Source organism: Lolium rigidum, chromosome 7 (assembly GCF_022539505.1).
Source record: "Lolium rigidum isolate FL_2022 chromosome 7, APGP_CSIRO_Lrig_0.1, whole genome shotgun sequence".
Taxonomy (NCBI): Eukaryota; Viridiplantae; Streptophyta; class Magnoliopsida; order Poales; family Poaceae; genus Lolium; species Lolium rigidum.
This window is the reverse complement of record NC_061514.1, coordinates 326737895-326755202: the sequence shown is the minus strand read 5'-3', so window position 1 is coordinate 326755202 and position 17308 is coordinate 326737895. Positions and strand designations below refer to the sequence as shown.

The 17308-nt window shown below is 47.7% G+C and overlaps 1 protein-coding gene and 2 long non-coding RNA genes across 5 annotated transcripts; all 3 read left to right on the top strand.

Moving 5' to 3' along the window:
* The first annotated feature begins 6689 nt into the window (after positions 1-6689).
* LOC124678220 (F-box/FBD/LRR-repeat protein At1g51370-like) lies at positions 6690-10304 on the top strand. The gene is made up of 3 exons (XM_047214138.1): positions 6690-7706; positions 7828-7971; positions 9699-10304. The coding sequence occupies exons 1-3, from the start codon at positions 6690-6692 to the stop codon at positions 10095-10097; spliced, it is 1560 nt and encodes a 519-aa protein (XP_047070094.1). The 3' UTR covers positions 10098-10304.
* Positions 10305-13540: 3236 nt separating this feature from the next.
* LOC124675138 lies at positions 13541-15111 on the top strand. Of its 3 annotated transcripts, none has more exons than XR_006993180.1 (4): positions 13541-14005; positions 14137-14273; positions 14713-14901; positions 15025-15111. It is a non-coding gene; the product is annotated as an uncharacterized LOC124675138 (long non-coding RNA). The 3 variants fall into 3 exon arrangements; XR_006993179.1 differs by having other exon boundaries at positions 14713-14930; positions 15025-15088; XR_006993178.1 differs by lacking the exon at positions 15025-15111 and having other exon boundaries at positions 13541-13939; positions 14713-14902.
* A 127-nt stretch (positions 15112-15238) lies between these two features.
* On the top strand, positions 15239-16897 carry LOC124675137. The gene is made up of 3 exons (XR_006993177.1): positions 15239-15505; positions 15706-15780; positions 16296-16897. It is a non-coding gene; the product is annotated as an uncharacterized LOC124675137 (long non-coding RNA).
* The last annotated feature ends 411 nt before the right edge of the window (positions 16898-17308 follow it).

Here is a 17308-nt window from a genome sequence, read left to right as displayed (position 1 = left end):
CCGGACTTGGAAGCAGCTTGGAAGAGCAGTTCCACGTGCAGTATCACTCGCGAGGCTTCCGAGGCTGGCATTGCCGATCTAGCACAAGTACGACGAAGCGCGGGGAAACAGTGGCGAGAATACGTCCGCGCTTCAGGACCATTAGGAACCGATGCTATTCGGTTCATGTAAGTGAAAAGAAGCAGTCGAGTTGGCGGTGGTGGGTCTCTCATCATCAATCAAGGACGTGGCCTCCCAAACAGTACTACCCTTCACCGGCGCACATGGTGCGAAGCCGCCGGCATATGAACAAGCGCCACCCGGATGTTTACCAGGATAAATTCAAGCGCGCGGTGGTCCTGGTTGAGGCAGATGAAGATGAAGGTGCTGCGGGAGATCAAGAGGTAGCAGTGGCTGAATGGACTCGGGGGGCAAGCCCCGTGTCCGGTAAATGGGTTAAGCCACAAGGTCCTCCAAAAGGGTTTGACTTCGACGTGACCAAAGCTGAGCAGATTTTCGACCTCTTACTCAAGGAGAAGCAGCTAAAGTTACCCGAAGGCCACAAGATCCCCACGGTGCAAGAGCTGAACGGAAAGCCATACCGCAAATGGCATAACACGTTCACCCACGCCACCAACGACCGCAGGGTGTGGCGTCAACGAGTCCAAATGGAGATAGAACAAGGGCGGCTAATTTTCAGCCAGTACGCCATGAAGGTCGACACACACCCCTTCCCCGCCGTTAACATTGTGGAGTATACTTACCATGGAGGGTGCCAGCCAGATTTCTCGTGCAATATCAACATGGTAGGACCTGGGCACCACTCTGGTAAGGACGGAGATGAGGGCAGCTGCTCTCATAGCAAGGACATAGAGGAAGCCGCTCCACGCGATCGGCTCCGTCACGATGGCAAGCGCTACATCACAGAGGGAGAAGTGAGGAACGTAAGATATCAGCGACCTCTCTCTAATCACCTCCTCAACAAGTACGTGGGTCAATACGACCAACGCCGGCGATACAACGACGATGATGAAAGATATCGTCTGGTTAGAGACGCCAGGAGACACCGTCGGCATGATCGCGACGAGGAGCGGGATGAGCGCCACGCCGAGGAAAAGTCGAGAGAGCAAGACGACGTGGATAGGCACTGGGACTGCCCCTTCTTCAGACACTGCTGGGATTCAGGAATGAGCCGATTGCCTACAATCGGCAACTGCCCAGAATGTAAACAAAAGAAGAAGGATGCAGCTAACATGTATGTGTTCAAACGTCTAGGGCCTCTCCCGCCTCGGAACAAGCATGCTGAGTCCGCTCGGGTGGAAGATCTCGAGGAACTAGAGGACGATGATGAAGAAGACAAGTATCATCGGCCAAGGTGGTGCCCTGATGGGCTCAGCCGTTCCCAGAAGCGAAGGATTCAGCGACTACGTGGGTTGGAGGAAGCCGAAAGGTTATACCTGCACACGTTGAGGAAGGCGCGGCCTGATCTGGCCGCCAAAATTCAGCGAACCCCGGATGAAGAAGGTCGGCCACAAAGGAAAGAGTGGCGCCCGGACAAAAGAAAGCCGATGACGAGACATCGGCCGGCACAAACATGGTCTTCATCCTTCCAACGGAGTTTAGTGCTCCAGGATTAGACGAAGCACCCGTGGCACAACTTGACTGCGGCCCACGGCCGGTCATCTTTGAGAAGCCACGAGAGAGAAGCTACAAGCATCTGAAGGCCCTGTACTTGCGAGGTTACATCAATGGGCAGCCTGTCAACAAGATGTTGGTGGACACCGGAGCGGCAGTTAACATTATGCCATACTCCATGCTACGTCGGTTGGGACGCTCTAGCTCGGATCTGATCAAGACCAATGTGACACTGAGCGATTTCAACGGCCAAGCATCTGACGCACAAGGTGTTCTGAACGTGGATCTGACCGTAGGAAGGAAAACCATCCCTACGACGTTCTTTATTGTCAACAACAAGAGCTCCTATGCTGTCCTACTAGGGAGAGATTGGATCCACGTCAACTGTTGCATTCCATCCACGATGCACCAATGCCTAATACAGTGGGATGGAGATGAAGTAGAAGTCGTCCACGCAGATGATTCAGCCGAGATTTCAACGGCTGCCATGAACGTTTGGGAGACATCAGGCCAAGAGCCACTCTCAGGCATCAATTTGGACGACTGTGAGCGCATCGACGTGACAAAGGACGGGGTTAGGCTGGTTTTATCCACCGGCCTGACCGTGTAACAAGAGCAGCATCTATGAACAAACGTGGCGATGCCGATCCAGGTGATCGGCCCCAAGGATCTATGGAGGAACATTGCACAACCTTCATCGAGCAACATGGAGGCCGATTCCAGCAATCGGCCAAAATTATCCTCACCATTCATTCTGCCTGGGTCCAACGTCGATCTAATGGGCAATGGGTTTGCGTCGGCTGATGAGCTGGAAGAAGTCCACATTGGTCCTAACAGAGCCGACGTTCACATATAGTGCCTTGGCTAATCACAGAGCCGATATCAGTAGTAACCTGGCAGAATCGGCTCGGGGGGCACCTAGTCAGATGAACATGTGCGATACATGTGCAGTGAAATATTGGGGGCCGATAGAAAAATCGGCCCGTAAAAAAAGGTTTTACCACACGGTAGCACAACGACACAGGATCTACCACACGAGGATCTCCAACTCTTTGTCACAGGAGTTTTGGTTTCTAAAGCCGCCGGTGACCATCTGCAGTATCGGCTTTCAACGGAAGAGGGGTGATCGGCTTTGGCTGGCTCTGCATGGTAGCTTTCTCAGATATGACCGAGCCCAGGTCCATGTGTCTGAATTGCGTGTCCTCGTCTCTGTTTCGCCTTGACTGAGACTCGGGGGGCAGCTGACCTGGTAGATGCTCTGTTTCTAGAAGCCGATTGGAATATCATCGGCTGGTCCTGCGTCGCAATCTTCTTCAATGATGGTGAGTTTTGCAGAGGAGGATCACCGGAGCTGGTAAGAGGAATTTAAGGACCCTCGTGAAGGCAAGGGTCTTCCATGTTGTCCACCAGGTCTCAAAGTCATCAGTCGAAGAGTTGAAGGGTAGATTGTGAAGGACCGATGCGTTGCCATCGGCTCATTGAGCATCGGCTAAATTAGCTTAAAAGAAATCGGCAAGATCAAATTGGGGGAAATTCTTCATTAATAAACATGATTTCTTACAAAGAAAGAGCCGATTGCTCAAAGAAGGAAGAACAAAAGAAGGGTCTGTTGACCAATCTACTACTACTAGGCCTACACTAGCAGATCCTAGTCTACGGGCCGTCGCTGCCCTCGTCGTCGTCCTCGGAGCTCTCATCAGCACTACTGCCGGTGGGCTCCTCGTCGCTGCTCCCGTAGCCCTCTACGGGAGCTTCATCCTCCTCGTCATCATCGCTGTCGTCGTCGTCCCACCAGGTGCGGAGGCGTTTCGCCGGCGGGTAGCCCTCGAGGGAGTCATCGTCGTCGTCTTCCTCCTCCTCTTCTTCAGAAGAGGGGCAGCCGTCCCAGGGGAACAAGTCATCCTCGCTTTCCGATTCCAGTTCCCCATCGGCGAGGAACTCGGAGATCTTCATCTCCGCTGGTCAAGGACTTGTCGTCCTCGGACCGGACGGAGGAGGCGTGGTCCTCCTGGTCCCACTCTTCTGGTGCGCGTATGTCCTCCGGCGTCGGCTCGCGGGAGGAGGAAGACCGATAGGAAAGACCGGAAGAGGAAGAGGAGGAAGAAGACATGGTGGCGCAGGAGGGTTTTTTGGGTGCTAATGCGAAGGGGATGAAGAAGCGAACTGTTTGGAACGGTTGAATAAAAGAGGATATGGTGGAGATTCAATGCCACAGCAGTTTCCGAGGAAGTGGTGCCCAACAAAAAAAAAATTGGTCAGGCCACGCGGAGAAGTGGAGGAGGCAAGGCATCATGATGAAGGATACTGCGGCGGTTTCTGCTCTGCCACGACATGACCCGACGAAGGAAAATCTTAATGATTTTGGAAATGTCATTTCCAAAACCAGGGGGGCATGTGTTATCACCAGAATTTGACCGGATCAGAGGTGGGCCGCGATTGGAGACGGGCTTGAAGAATATACATAGAAGAAATACATGAATCGGCCTTGTGTATCAAGTTTGGGCTAGAGTGCCCGTGTATCTGTACCATAGTAGGATACGTGTCGGTTAGAAGTTAGAGTTTAACCCATGCACGGTTAGGTGCACGCCTGAATTAGAAAGTCCCCCGGACTATAAATATGTATCTAGGGTTTATGAAATAAACAACAATCACGTTCACCACAAACCAATCTAGGCGCATCGCCAACTCCCCCGTCTCGAGGGTTTCTTCCGGGTAAGCACCATGCTGCCTAGATCGCATCTTGCGATCTAGGCAGCACACGTTTATTCGTTGTTCATGCGTTGCTCGTGCTGAAGCCTTTTTGATGGCGAGCAACGTAGTTATCATAGATGTTTTAGGGTTAGCATTGTTCATCATATCATATGCTATCGTCGTGCAACCCTTAGGCATCTAGCCGCCCTTACGCCTATCTTGGGTGTAAGGGCGGCACCCCGCTTGATCATTGTTTAGTAGATCCGATCCGTTATGATTGCTCCTTGATCTTCAAGGATTAGTTTAATATCCGCATCGTTAGGCCTTACAAACGGGTCGAAGGATCCGAGTGGCGCGTAGGGTGTAGTTTGCTAGCCCTAGACAGGATGTTCCGAGGATCAACTTCGTGTTGGTTTTTAGGCCTTGTCTAGGGTCGGTTTACGATCACCGTGCGTGGCCGCCGAGCTCGATCACGAGTAGGATGTTCCGATTATGCGGTGAAAACCCCAAATCGTAGTAGGTCGCTTTAGCTTTATCTTGATCAAGCAGGACCACCATCCGATCGTACACCTCGTACGCATCATGGGTGGATCGGCTCTTTGAGCCGATTCACAGGATAACCTGAGAGCCGATCGAGGCTCGTATTTAATGTTTACGTGTATGCCATGCAGGAAACTAAGCGAGGCATCATCCAACACCTTCCTGGGTCAGGTGGCACGCCCTTGCATCAGCATCGGACGTGCGTGCCGAAGGCTTTGCGGGCCGTCGCTCGGAGGGACCAGGGCCAGCCGCAGTCCTGGGAGATTCCCGGCTCTACGGTGTTGCCCGTCGCTGCCCGCCGGTGGGTTTCTGACCGCAACAGAACCGTCTTTCTAGCGACAACTGGCCAAGAGTGATGAACGGGGTGACCATGAACAGCACCAGTACCCTAGCAATACACCAACGCACATCATCTAAAACCGAATGCATTCCCAAGCCGCCCATTGACGGGTGAGAAGCACAACTAGTCAAGCAGACCCTCAGCGCACGCCATTGCACAAGGCGCAGAAATCGCTACAGCCATCTTCGTCGAACCCATCTCCAAGAGAGATCACCGCACTGACCTTGCTAGGCCTTCCATCGACGCCACCATGACGCCTCACAGCACCACCGTCCTACGCGTGTTCATCATCCCACATCCAACACGGATAATCCACTGCGCCATGCCGCCGAGACTCACCATCGTCGACGCGGTAGATAAACACCACACCACCGCAACCCACCACCATCCAGCAGCTGCTGCAAAAACGATGCCCCAAGAGGTAGAACAACGTAGAGAGCACTGCCATCGTACGATCCGAGAGATCCAGATCTAGGGTTTCCCCCGGAGCAGCACGCGCGAGTGAGTAGACACAGACTGTGACGTCGATGCCTTCAAGAAGGTTACGACACGTGACATCGCCATCGTCCGCCACGACCAGGGTTGGAGCATGATTTTCACCGGCAGCCGAGCATCCCCAACTCGCTGCTAGGACTAGAAGTGAGATCAGGAGATCACCACAAACCAGCCCCAATTCGGCCGACCACCTCCAACGGTGAAGATGGACACCACCGCCATGCCTAGAGCTGCTGCCCTAGGATTCCTCATGATGCAAGAGAGGCCCAGTAGCGCCTCACCGCCGACGTAGCAACGACAGGAGCCACAACACGAAAAATCTGCAGCCCATCTAGGCCCATCAGCCTAGATCTGGCTCGATCTCGATGTTGTCGTAGACCAGCGAAGCCGCCCATGCAGATCGGCGCAATGGCCACCGCCTCCCCGCAACGCTGCATCAGGAAGGCTAGGCCGGTCACCACCGCCGTTCCCACCGGTCCACAGCCGAGGAGAGTTTGCCTCAGCCACGCCACCAAGGTTTTGCCTAGAAACGCCTCATGCGGTGGCGATGCGGGGGGAGGGGGTGGGCGCACAGACGAGACGAGGAGGAGCGCCGGCGGCCGCCCTGGCGCGACGCGGGGGCGAGAGGGTTAGGATGAAGTAGTACCCTGCATTTTAAGTTAAAAAATTCATTTTGGAGATGTTATTTTAAGTGTCTTAAGCACACTATCGCTTCCTCAGTGTCTAGGTGTCTTGCTATAATGTGGTGTATTGTTTGATTTTTCATTTTGAGTAAATTCTAAGGATCGTCTAAACAAAAGGAAAAATAAGTGAGTGACCATGACCGTGGCCCGCGAGCAACTCGTGTCGGAAATTTGGCCCAACCAGACAACGAAACCCTAGGTCCACCACCACACAGCCGAGCAGTATATAACAGCGCCGCCGACCATTTTGTCTCGACGGAAATCCACACTCCATTCCAACTTGCCACTCGATCGGCGGAAACCCCAAACCATCGCCGTCGTCGGCCATGGCGGAGCGCGCCCCGTTCAACGTCCTGGACCCTGCGGCGGCGGGCGATGCTCAGCGCCGCGGCTCCGACCCGCGCGAGCTGGACCGAGGCATGGAGCAGATGCTGTCGTACATCTACGCCAGCCTCCCCAACTACCCCCTCTACCCCGGCCAGCAGTTCCACGCCGCCGGCGCCGGTCCAGACCGCGCCGACCGCATCAGCCGTCTCCCCCGCGACCTCCGGCGCGACATCGTGTCCCGCCTCCCCGTCAAGGACGCCGCGCGCACCGCCGTCCTCTCGTGGCGCTGGCGGACGCTCTGGCTCTCCACGCCGCTCGTGCTGGTCGACGCCCACCTCCTCCCCAAAGGCCACGCCTTTCCCCCGACCTACTCCACCAACTCGCAGCCCATCACCGCCGCCGTCTCCAGCATCCTCGACGCGCACCCGGGGCCCTTCAGCTGCGTCCACCTCATCTGCAGCCGCATGGACTCGTACCGCCCCCAGCTCGCGCGCTGGCTCCAGCTCTTCGCCGCCAAGGGCGTCCATGACCTCGTCCTCGTCAACCGCCCCTTGCCGCTCGACGTGCCCCTCCCCGCCACCGTCTTCACCATCACCACCCTCACCCGCCTCTACCTCGGCCTCTGGAAGCTGCCCGGCACGGCCGCCCTGCGCGGCGCCTCCTTTCCCCACCTCCGCGAGCTCGGCCTTTTGTTCGTGCAAATGGAGCCCGGCGACGTCGACTACCTCGTCGCCAGGAGCCCCGTCCTGGAGATCCTCAACATCCTCGGATGCATGAAGGGGTTGCGCCTCCGCCTCGTCAGCCAGAGCCTTCGGTGCGTGCAAATCGCCGCTTCTGTCATGGAGAACATCGCCGTGGTAAAGGCTCCATGCCTGGAACGCCTCATCCTCCATGGATCTTACAAACGAGGCGGGGGGTTGTGTACCAGGGTCAGGATTGGAGATGCCCCCAAGCTGCACGCTTTTGGATACCTCAAGCCAGCCCAGGTCCTAGAGGTCCGAGACACCATCATCATGGTACATCCCGTCTGCTGCTCCCCCAGTCTTTTCTTTTCTTCAGTTAGCAATGGTGTCCAGCGCTGACAGAGGTCCATGAATTAATTGCATGATCTTCCTTCTTGAATTGGGCGAATACCAGCCCGGGATAAGGGCGACCACAACAAGCATGCTCACAAGCGTCAAGATTCTGAGTTTGACTGTGCGTTTCGGAGTTCGCAATGATGTCAAGATGGTGCCTACCTTACTCAGATGCTTTCCCAAGTTGGACAGGCTGCATATCATGGTACCTATTTGTTGTCACCAATTCATGATCTGCTCACATTTCTACGAATTTCTGTTCGATGCATAGATTTACTTGAGGCCAGTTACTGTGATAGCTCTGTATATGGTCTTTGGTTTCCTCAGCTGTAATTTGAATGATTATAGTGATGCAAGCTAGTTTAAGTAATTTTTTCATAGGCTAAGGTAACTACAACAACAGCTGGATGACTAGGCAGTTATGATGTTTAATTTATGTGACCAATTATAGTTCAAATGACATGCCTTGCATCTACTGTTAGCCATCATGTCTTCTCTACTTTGTATATAAATAGACTAGAATGCACAAATAAAATTGTGAAGGGTTTCATGCTCATCTGTTTTGCGTTATGACATTGCGGGCTTGTGGCACAATGAGTCATTATTCCAGTATTATGATTTCTCGTGATTTGGTTTTCTTGTACTAGTGTGTTCACTGTCCATATGAGGTACTAGTTTTGATGTTGACATGCATTGCTTACTTAGACTTATGAAAGGTACACATAATAACTAGAACATTCCTGTCAACGGTTCTTGAGGGAGTATTGGTGTACCATAGTACTGTACTGCTGGATGCTACTACTCTAGGTTCGTCATATCAGGAGCTTAGGAAACTATCGGCGCGGCTAATTTATTATAGAAAGATTATGGCGTAGGCTCATCATTCATGTGTGGAAATTTGTATTGAAGAGCATATCTGGCAAAATGTGGTTATGACTTAAGACGTACATTGTGGACTGAACTTTGCAGTCTTTACATCTTATTTGTTATGCATGAATTGTCATCATCATTTTAGTGTGTACATTATTCTCGGTTTTTCTCTCTCTTCACTACTAGACTATTTGGTAATTAGCGCATTCTGCTACTTTCCTCGATCGAAGTACAGTTATGACTTTTTTTTTTGCAGATCCAAAAATTATGCAAAAGTTTAATTTGCAGTACTTAATGTTTTTAGCAGTTAGCACTACATGTACTACAGATTCCTTATATTTGATGAAAAAATGGTCCATTTTCTCATAATAAAATGAGTTTAATTATGGTATTGCGTTGCCTTTTCTAGAGTATTCTTTCCAAGCTACATATCAGTTTGTCTCAGCTTATTCATGTTTTCTTACATTCTTACCACATCTCTCTACATGTTAGTTGAAAATTTTGATCTGAACTTCTAATCTTGCAGGAGATTATATTGCTCGCAGTTTCTAACGTCTTTGCATAGATGATAGATGTGGCAAGTCAATTTAATTACAGCTTTGTATGATGTTTTATATTTTTCTTATACAGTGTAATGTTAGTCATGTATGTAATTATGCATGCTATGCTAAGTGATAGCCTGTGAATAACAAAACAAGGTGATGATAACATCAGCGATATGACTACGGCACTACGCATACTTAACCAATTATCATTGACCAATCATAGCTATAGTCCATGCATGGCCATCTTTTCTCAACCATTGGGTCATCTCTACACAGACTAGAGTGCACAAATAGAATTATCGGGGTTGCATATTTCATCTGTTTGTTGGAAATTTTGCTGTGCCATTTGTTGTGGCATCATCTTGATTTCTATTGCTTGGCATATTGATTTCTGGTATGTCCAGATTGTCTTCTTCCAGTAGGTTTAGGGTTGAATTTGATGCATGGGAGTATTTATTTGTCATTTCTCCCAACATTGTCAGTCCCACCTGTTGACTGATTGAATCAAATTTCGCAGAGTAAAAGATGTGATAAACCCACTGGTAACCTCAGCGCCAAGTTCTGGGAGGAGTCTGGTCCCATTGAAAATGTCGTCTCGCGCATCACCGTGATGAGTCTCCGTGAGTACACAGGGGAGCCAGGCGAGGTTGGCTTCCTTGAGTTCTTCTTTCAGAGTGCACGGGTGCTGAAGACCGCAATTATTGTGACGGCCAATCCAATCCACACACCGTTTTTGAAAGATGTGGCCTTTAACAAAGCGAGCAAGAGTTCAAGAAACATGGCAAGTAAATCCTGCAAAAAGTGTTTTGTTGGGAGTACCGGTCCTGAAGGAGGTGAAGTTTTAGACTTCAAAACTGGGGCAGAATTTTCTATCCCGGACCCTTTTTGTGTATTCGAGGTTCTCACCCGTTTCTAGTTTCCGCGGCAGAACGAAATGGGTCTCTTTTTGGCGCAGACTTTGTAGTATGGCATTTGCCGCTACATGTGGCCTTAGGCTGGTATGTCAAACTTGTGGCATGATGCTTGGTAGGAGCCGGAGATACTATAAGCACACTAATTAACTGATATTTATCTTGCCCTTTGATCTGTGTTACGCTTGGTGGAAGCATTATGGACTGGTAGTTTGCTTGTTCTGTAACCTGTGTTATCTGTTTCTTTGCTTGTAAGTTGTGCATCTTGTCATACAGATCAGTTATTACCAGAGCACTCTTATGGTCTTCAGGCATGCACTGTGGTGATGATATACATATATCATTGAACTGCATGAATAGAAATCCTTGATCACCAAGCTTTACCATATCATATCTCGTTAGAAAATTCTGGCCTTGTTATGATGTTATTTCTTTGCTCCATAATTTCACATTGCATTGCTTGCTGCTTGTTCAGTACTACTTCCATTAGCAAACTTCAGGTAGAAATAATCCTTTCCCATGATGACCATGTTCTGAATACAGTTTGAATATTATGAACTGTATGTACCATGACAGATGTCGCCACTTGTTCCAGTGTCCAGACCTGCAAATTGTACTTAATTAAGTAGTACCTGGTGTGGCGTGCAACTAATCAAATCACATTTTCGAGTCTAGTAAACCCTGTTTAAAGTATCCTAAAATGCCTACCCTGTTTAAAGTATCCAATGGTAGTAGTTAGCGTCACTGCTGACTGAATGAGGTGGGCTGACAGACAGCTGAAGAAAGGCTCCAATACTGGCCAGATCCCAGCTTGAAAATCAAGATCCAAACTGACCACCTAAATCAAATCACGACCATGCTTCATGTCCCAAATATTGCGGACACATTTATCAAATATATACTTGTCCATTTAAATCTAGTCTTGTCAAACTTTCTGATACTGCACTGCCATTTCAGAGAAATTTATCCACAATTGTTATCCGCAAATTGGTATACTAGTATATATATGCTTACATGATTTCTACTATTTTTTGTTGAAGGTGACATGCTTTCAAACAAATAGATGGTCAAAGTACCACATGAGAGACCCTGTCAATGTGCTAAAGGAGAAGTATTTTCAAAGAGAGGGGGTACTATTTTGCTGAACTTGCGATACCCTACTCTGCCATCAGGAACTTGTACTATGAATTACCTATTGTCCTTAAGACAACGATCATCTTCAACTATAGCTACATTGTTGGCTAGTCCAAACTTTTCAGAAAACTGTGCACGGCTACAAATTGCGTACTTGCTAAAAAGTGTGCCACAAAACTGAGGGCAGAGCTAGCTTGTGCACATGGTTCCAGGATAATACAGATAACAAAGAGAAGTACACAAAAGAGAACCTCATCAGTTCACTACAGCCGAGTCATCTCATCTGCTCGCTCCGTCCCACGAGGATTTTCTTAGATTTGTCAAAATTTGGACTTTGTGGGAGGGAGGGAGTACATATAACCCACACTACACCCACAGTTACCATCAGACAACAGATCACTACATGCATCACCTCCACGACACTTAATCTGACGTGTATCTGCAAGGAAACTTTAGTGTTCAACTCCGATATATCCAAAATGTATGGAGACGAGAGCAGTATCCGAGACGAGGTTGAAACCGTGGGACTCGTTCAATGGCAGACGAATATTGTTTAGGTGGAAATTAGAATCATGGCAATGGCCTCTGTTCCTGGGACATGCTTTCAGCTGACCAAAACACCGAACAGGCGGTGATCACCTTCGGCCCCAGAGGCAGGCAACTTAGGAGCGGCCACGAACTCCGGCAACGCCTCACGTGTGAGAGTGAGACGGAGGCAGTGGTACGTGAGCCGGTGTCCGAGCTGCAGCATCGTGTCGGCGTAGCCATGCATCCTCATGAACGGTAGGAACCCGCTACCACGGCGACCTAGTATGACAGTGGTTCCTGCTCTGTTCATGGCCGTGAACTCATGACCTTCAGCTTCTAGTTGTCCTTGGATTGGACGGGGAACAAAGAGAAAGATGTTGTAACCTGTGCATGATTCTTGCTCCACAAGTTTGTACGCTCAAACTGCTGAAATTATGCTAACGGCAGCCACGCAAGTGGAGGCATGTAATAGCATATGCTCGAGTCATACAAAATCTCACAGGTGTGCGAACCGTGTTTCATATTTATGAAGCACTGTCTTTCCCAATGACTCTCAATTCTACACCCACACCGTGCTCTCGAGCCATGCACGGTTGCTATTTTTTCTTGCATACAAAAATAGTAAAATAAACTACTTGACTGTTCAGGTGTGGTGAAGATGTGTTGAATATATAGACCTCAGATTTATGATATCGTGAAACATTTGTCTCTCCAACTTCTCAAGAGGACAAATAATAGCTGGCCAAATAATAAACTGCACCAGCCATTCATCAACCAACTCTACCTTGTCGTGAGTATCTGTAGATAATGAAGTAAGGAGAACCAATGCTCACATGTTTACCCAGTCATATGTCCTTCTATAAGTATAAGGTAAGGTGGTCAACATATTTTTATTTTTTTGCGAAAACTACAACCATCTTATTTTTCTTGAAGTCACGGTGCTTCTTAGTTTCTAGCACATCAAGAATGCAGCTGTTGGTGTACTTATGTGTAATACTAGAAGTATAGGAGGGTGGAATTCTAAAAGGTACTTTGTATATTTGTAACCAGTGAGGAATAGAGAGGAAGTTGAAGTTCCAGAAAAATCTACAATCCCCATCGAGTGTTCCTGTAGCTCTGGTGGACTCCAGCGATTACTACATGGTATCAGAGCAGGAGGCACCGGTCGACCCTCGCCGGTGGTGAGTCGGTAGCATGCGGCGGAGCTCTAGGCAGCCAGGGGAGTTGGTGCAGGCGGGGACAAGATCCAAGAGAAGGGCAACTGTTTGGGAGGAGGCGTTGTGCTGGTGCGGAGCCGGCGGCCGGCAGCGTGCACAAGTACGGGCCGGAGGAGGTGCTTGGCCTTGGAGGCGATTCCAGGTCCTGGTGCTCGTGGTGTGGTATTGCAAGTGGTGAAGATTGCCAGGGAAGCTGTTGTGTACTTGAGAGGAGGAGCGACCAGAAGGAAGGAGGAATTGCTGTATTGACTGAATGAAGAGGTGGCTGGTGGATTGTTTTTCTGTGTGTTGATTATTGGGATTTCAGAAGAGGGGACCGTTGCAGGTTGGTCTGAAACTCTGAGGAGAGAGTTGTGGCAGCGGATAAAATTGCTGCTAGTGGTGTGCTGTTAGCAGAACCAGGAAGATGTCAAGGTCAGTGAACACATTTGATAAAATTTGTTTCTGGTGTGGACAGTCAAGACATGTGAGGGCATGTTGTCCTGAACTGATCAGAGAAGGTTATGGACACAGACAGAATTGGTATAACAGAGAACATGCTTATGGTTTCAGTACGCGGGGTTGTGTTGCAAAGTCTTGGCAGAGAAGTGGGGATTGGCTGTGTCCAGAGACAAGCTGTGGGAATGTAAATTTTGCATTCCGTGGTGCTTGTAATCGTTGCGGAACTGTACGTCCTTCTAGTGTCAGTGGAGTATGTGCTGGTAGAGGGTCTCAAAAGGTCACTGTCCGGATGACTGTTGATGATTTGGAAAAATGGTACCAGTTCAAAAATTGGTACCAGGTCAAAGGTACAGAACATGGTGATAAGAAAATGTGTGAAGTTGCTACTGTCTGTGCTAAGCATTGTAGTAATATCTCAACTCCTGTTTGGTCTGATCGCAAAGGTGCACCATGGCTGATTGATTCAGGTGCATCTCGACATATGGCTGGTTCCTATGGAGAATTTCATGATTATATTCCTGAGATAGGTAACCAAAGTGTTAAATTGGCCGATGGTTCAGCTCAAGCCATCACGGGTTCAGGAAAAGTTATATGTAATCCTAACTTGTCACTTTCATCTGTGCTCCATGTTCCCACATTCCCAATTAATCTCATGTCCATAAGTTGTATCACACGGGAACTTCATTGTGCTGCTATTTTCTTCCCGTCATGGTGTATATTTCAGGAACTTGGGACTGGAAAAAAACTCGGGATGGGAAGCTTACGTGATGGCTTATATTACCTGGACAAGGAGATGTCACCCTTTGTTGCAGCTATGTTATCTTCTTCACCATTAGAAGAGTTTCTACTGCAACATCGCAGGTTGGGTCATATGCCATTCCCTATTTTGGGTCAGCTCTATCCTGATCTTTATAATAAAGTTAAGAAGGAGAAATTAGTATGTGATGCATGTCAATTTGGAAAGCAAACTAGAAGCTCTTATGTGCCATCTAATAATCGAAGTACAACGCCACTTGAAGTTATTCATTCTGATGTCTGGGTCCCAGTGGAGTTTCAGCCCTAAATGGTTATCGTTCATTTGTTACCTTCATTGACTGTTGCACTAGAGTCACTTGGGTTTATGTGTTGAGAAACAAGGATGATGTGTTCGAATGTTTTGTCGACTTTCATAATATGATCAAAACACAATATAATGCATGCATGAAAATATTTCGTACTGACAATGGCACGGAGTATGTCAACAAGGAATTCGATAAGTATTTGTCCAGTTTTGGGATTATTCATCAAACAACTTGTCCAGGTACTTCTGAACAAAATGGCTTGGCTGAAAGGAAGAACAGACATCTTTTGGAGGTTACCCGGTGTTTAATGATGGCTATGAATGTTCCAAATTTTTTGTGGAGTGAGGCTGTGATGACAGCAGCCTACCTGATAAATAGAATGCCATCTAGAGTGCTTGGGTATAAAGCCCCAATAGAATGTTTAACTGGTGAGATTTCTTATGTGGTTCCACCCAAGGTATTCAGGTGTGTGTGCTTTGTGAAAGATTATAGACCTTCTGTGAGCAAGCTTGATCCAAGAGCTCTAAAGTGTGTGTTTGTGGGATATTCAGGAAAACAGAAGGGATATAAATGTTGGTGCCCATCAGAGAGGCGAATGTTTGTAAGCATGGATGTAGTGTTCAGAGAATATCAACCATTTTTATGGAGAACCGGTGGATTTATCTGATGTTTTTCTTGATCTATATGTTAATGATATTCCAGGTATGGACAGCGAGACAGGGGAAGACAAAGAAGGAAAAAATGAAACAACATCTAGAAAGATGATTGTTGGAGTAATTCCAACCGGAGATGAGCCTGATGGTAGAGATGAAGATACATCAAATGCTGAACGAGATCACACTCAGGGGGAGCAGGAAGAGTATCAAACTGAAAGATCAAGGTGGCCACAAAACCTTAAGGTGTACTCACGGAGACAGAGAGCTGAGGATGATCAAGTGCAAGGGGAGGAAGAAATCTCTTTGAGTCAGAATCCTGATGCTCAAATACAGCCAGATTTACATGACTCAAGTTCAAGTCCCTCTACAAGTGATGGTATAGTTTCTACTCCATTTGATGATTTTGATATCCCTATAGCTCAGAGGAAACAACCTCGTTCCACTACTAGGAAACTGCCATCACATTTGTCCCAATATGATATTTCTAATTATGTCTCATATTCTTCTATGGGACCTCAGTATAGAGCTTTTATTGCTGCACTTGACTCGGCTGTACCCATTCCCCATGATTGGCAGGAAGCGAAGAGGTGCCCCACATGGAGAGATGCCATGCTAGAAGAAATGGCAGCACTTGACAAGAATAACACATGGGTACTTACTACACTTCCTCCTAATAAAAGGGTTGTTGGTTGTAAGTGGGTATTTACGGTAAAACAAAATTCGAGAGGAAAGGTAGAAAGATATAAGGCCAGGTTGGTGGCTAAAGGGTACAGTCAAACATATGGGGTAGATTATGATGAAACTTTTGCACCTGTGGCAAAAATGAACACCATCAGGGCGCTCATATCGATAGCAGCAAATAATAAGTGGAAGTTGTACCAAATGGATGTTAAAAATGCTTTTCTTCATGGGGACTTATATGAAGAAGTGTATATGGAGATTCCACCAGGTTTTGGTAGTAAAGAAACTGAAGGCAAGGTGTGTAAATTAAAGAAATCCTTGTATGGGCTTAAACAATCACCTAGAGCCTGGTTTGGGTGGTTTAGAAATGAAGTGTGCAAGCTGGGCTATCGACAGAGCAATGCAGATCATACTTTATTTTTTTAAGCGCCATAATGACAAGGGTACCATTCTGGTTGTTTATGTTGATGACATTGTAATTACAGGTGATGATGATGAAGAGATATCGAGGTTAAAGAAGGCATTGGCATGTTCGTTTGAAGTCAAAGACCTGGGATACCTTCACTACTTTCTTGGGATTGAGGTTGTTTATGGTGCACAAGGTATTTATCTCTCTCAAAGGAAGTATGTACTTGATTTACTTGCTGAGACTGGAATGTTAGAGTGTAGACCAGCACCCACACCTGTTGAGCAAAATCTTCGAATATTAGGGGATTCTGGTGAGTCAGTGGACAAAGGTAGATATCAAAGATTAGTGGGGCGCTTAATTTATTTATCACATACTAGACCAGACATTGCATATGCGGTTAGCATTGTGAGCAGATACATGCATGACCCTAGAACCAGCCACTTGGATGCTGTATACAGAATTTTAAGGTATCTAAAAGGGTGTCCGGGTAAAGGCATTTTATTTTCTAATTATGGGCATCTTAAAATAGAAGGATATACTAATGCTGATTGGGCTGGATGTCTAGACGATAGAAAGTCAACCGCTGGCTATTGCATGTTTTTGGGTGGAAATTTAGTTAGCTGGCGGAGTAAAAAGCAGAGTGTAGTTGCACGTTCAACAGCTGAAGCTGAGTTTAGATCTATGGCATCAGGGTTATGTGAACTGATGTGGTTGAGGATACTATTGTCAGAGCTTGGACTGCTTCTTAACGTACCTATTTGCTTGTACTGTGATAACCAAGCTGCTATTAACATAGTTCACAATCCGGTTCATCATGATCGAACTAAGCATGTCGAGATAGATAGGCACTTTATTAAGGAGAAACTAGATAAAGGTGTACTCAAAATTACTTATGTTAGGTCATCAGATCAACTAGCAGATATCTTGACTAAAGGTGTGAGTGTGGTATCATTTGTAAATATTTGTAGCAAGATGAGGCTCATTGACATCTTCACCTCATCTTGAGGGGAGTGTTGGTGTACTTATGTGTAATACTAGAAGTATAGGAGGGTGGAATTGTAAAAGGTACTTTGTATATTTGTAACCAGT

Bases quoted from the DNA above. Each gene is read 5' to 3' on its own strand.
- LOC124678220 (XM_047214138.1), top strand. From the start codon at position 6,690: ATGGCGGAGCGCGCCCCGTTCAACGTCCTGGACCCTGCGGCGGCGGGC. The intron at 7,707-7,827 runs GTACATCCCGTC...GGCGAATACCAG, and splicing joins TCCGAGACACCATCATCATG to CCCGGGATAAGGGCGACCAC. The intron at 7,972-9,698 runs GTACCTATTTGT...CAAATTTCGCAG, and splicing joins TGGACAGGCTGCATATCATG to AGTAAAAGATGTGATAAACC.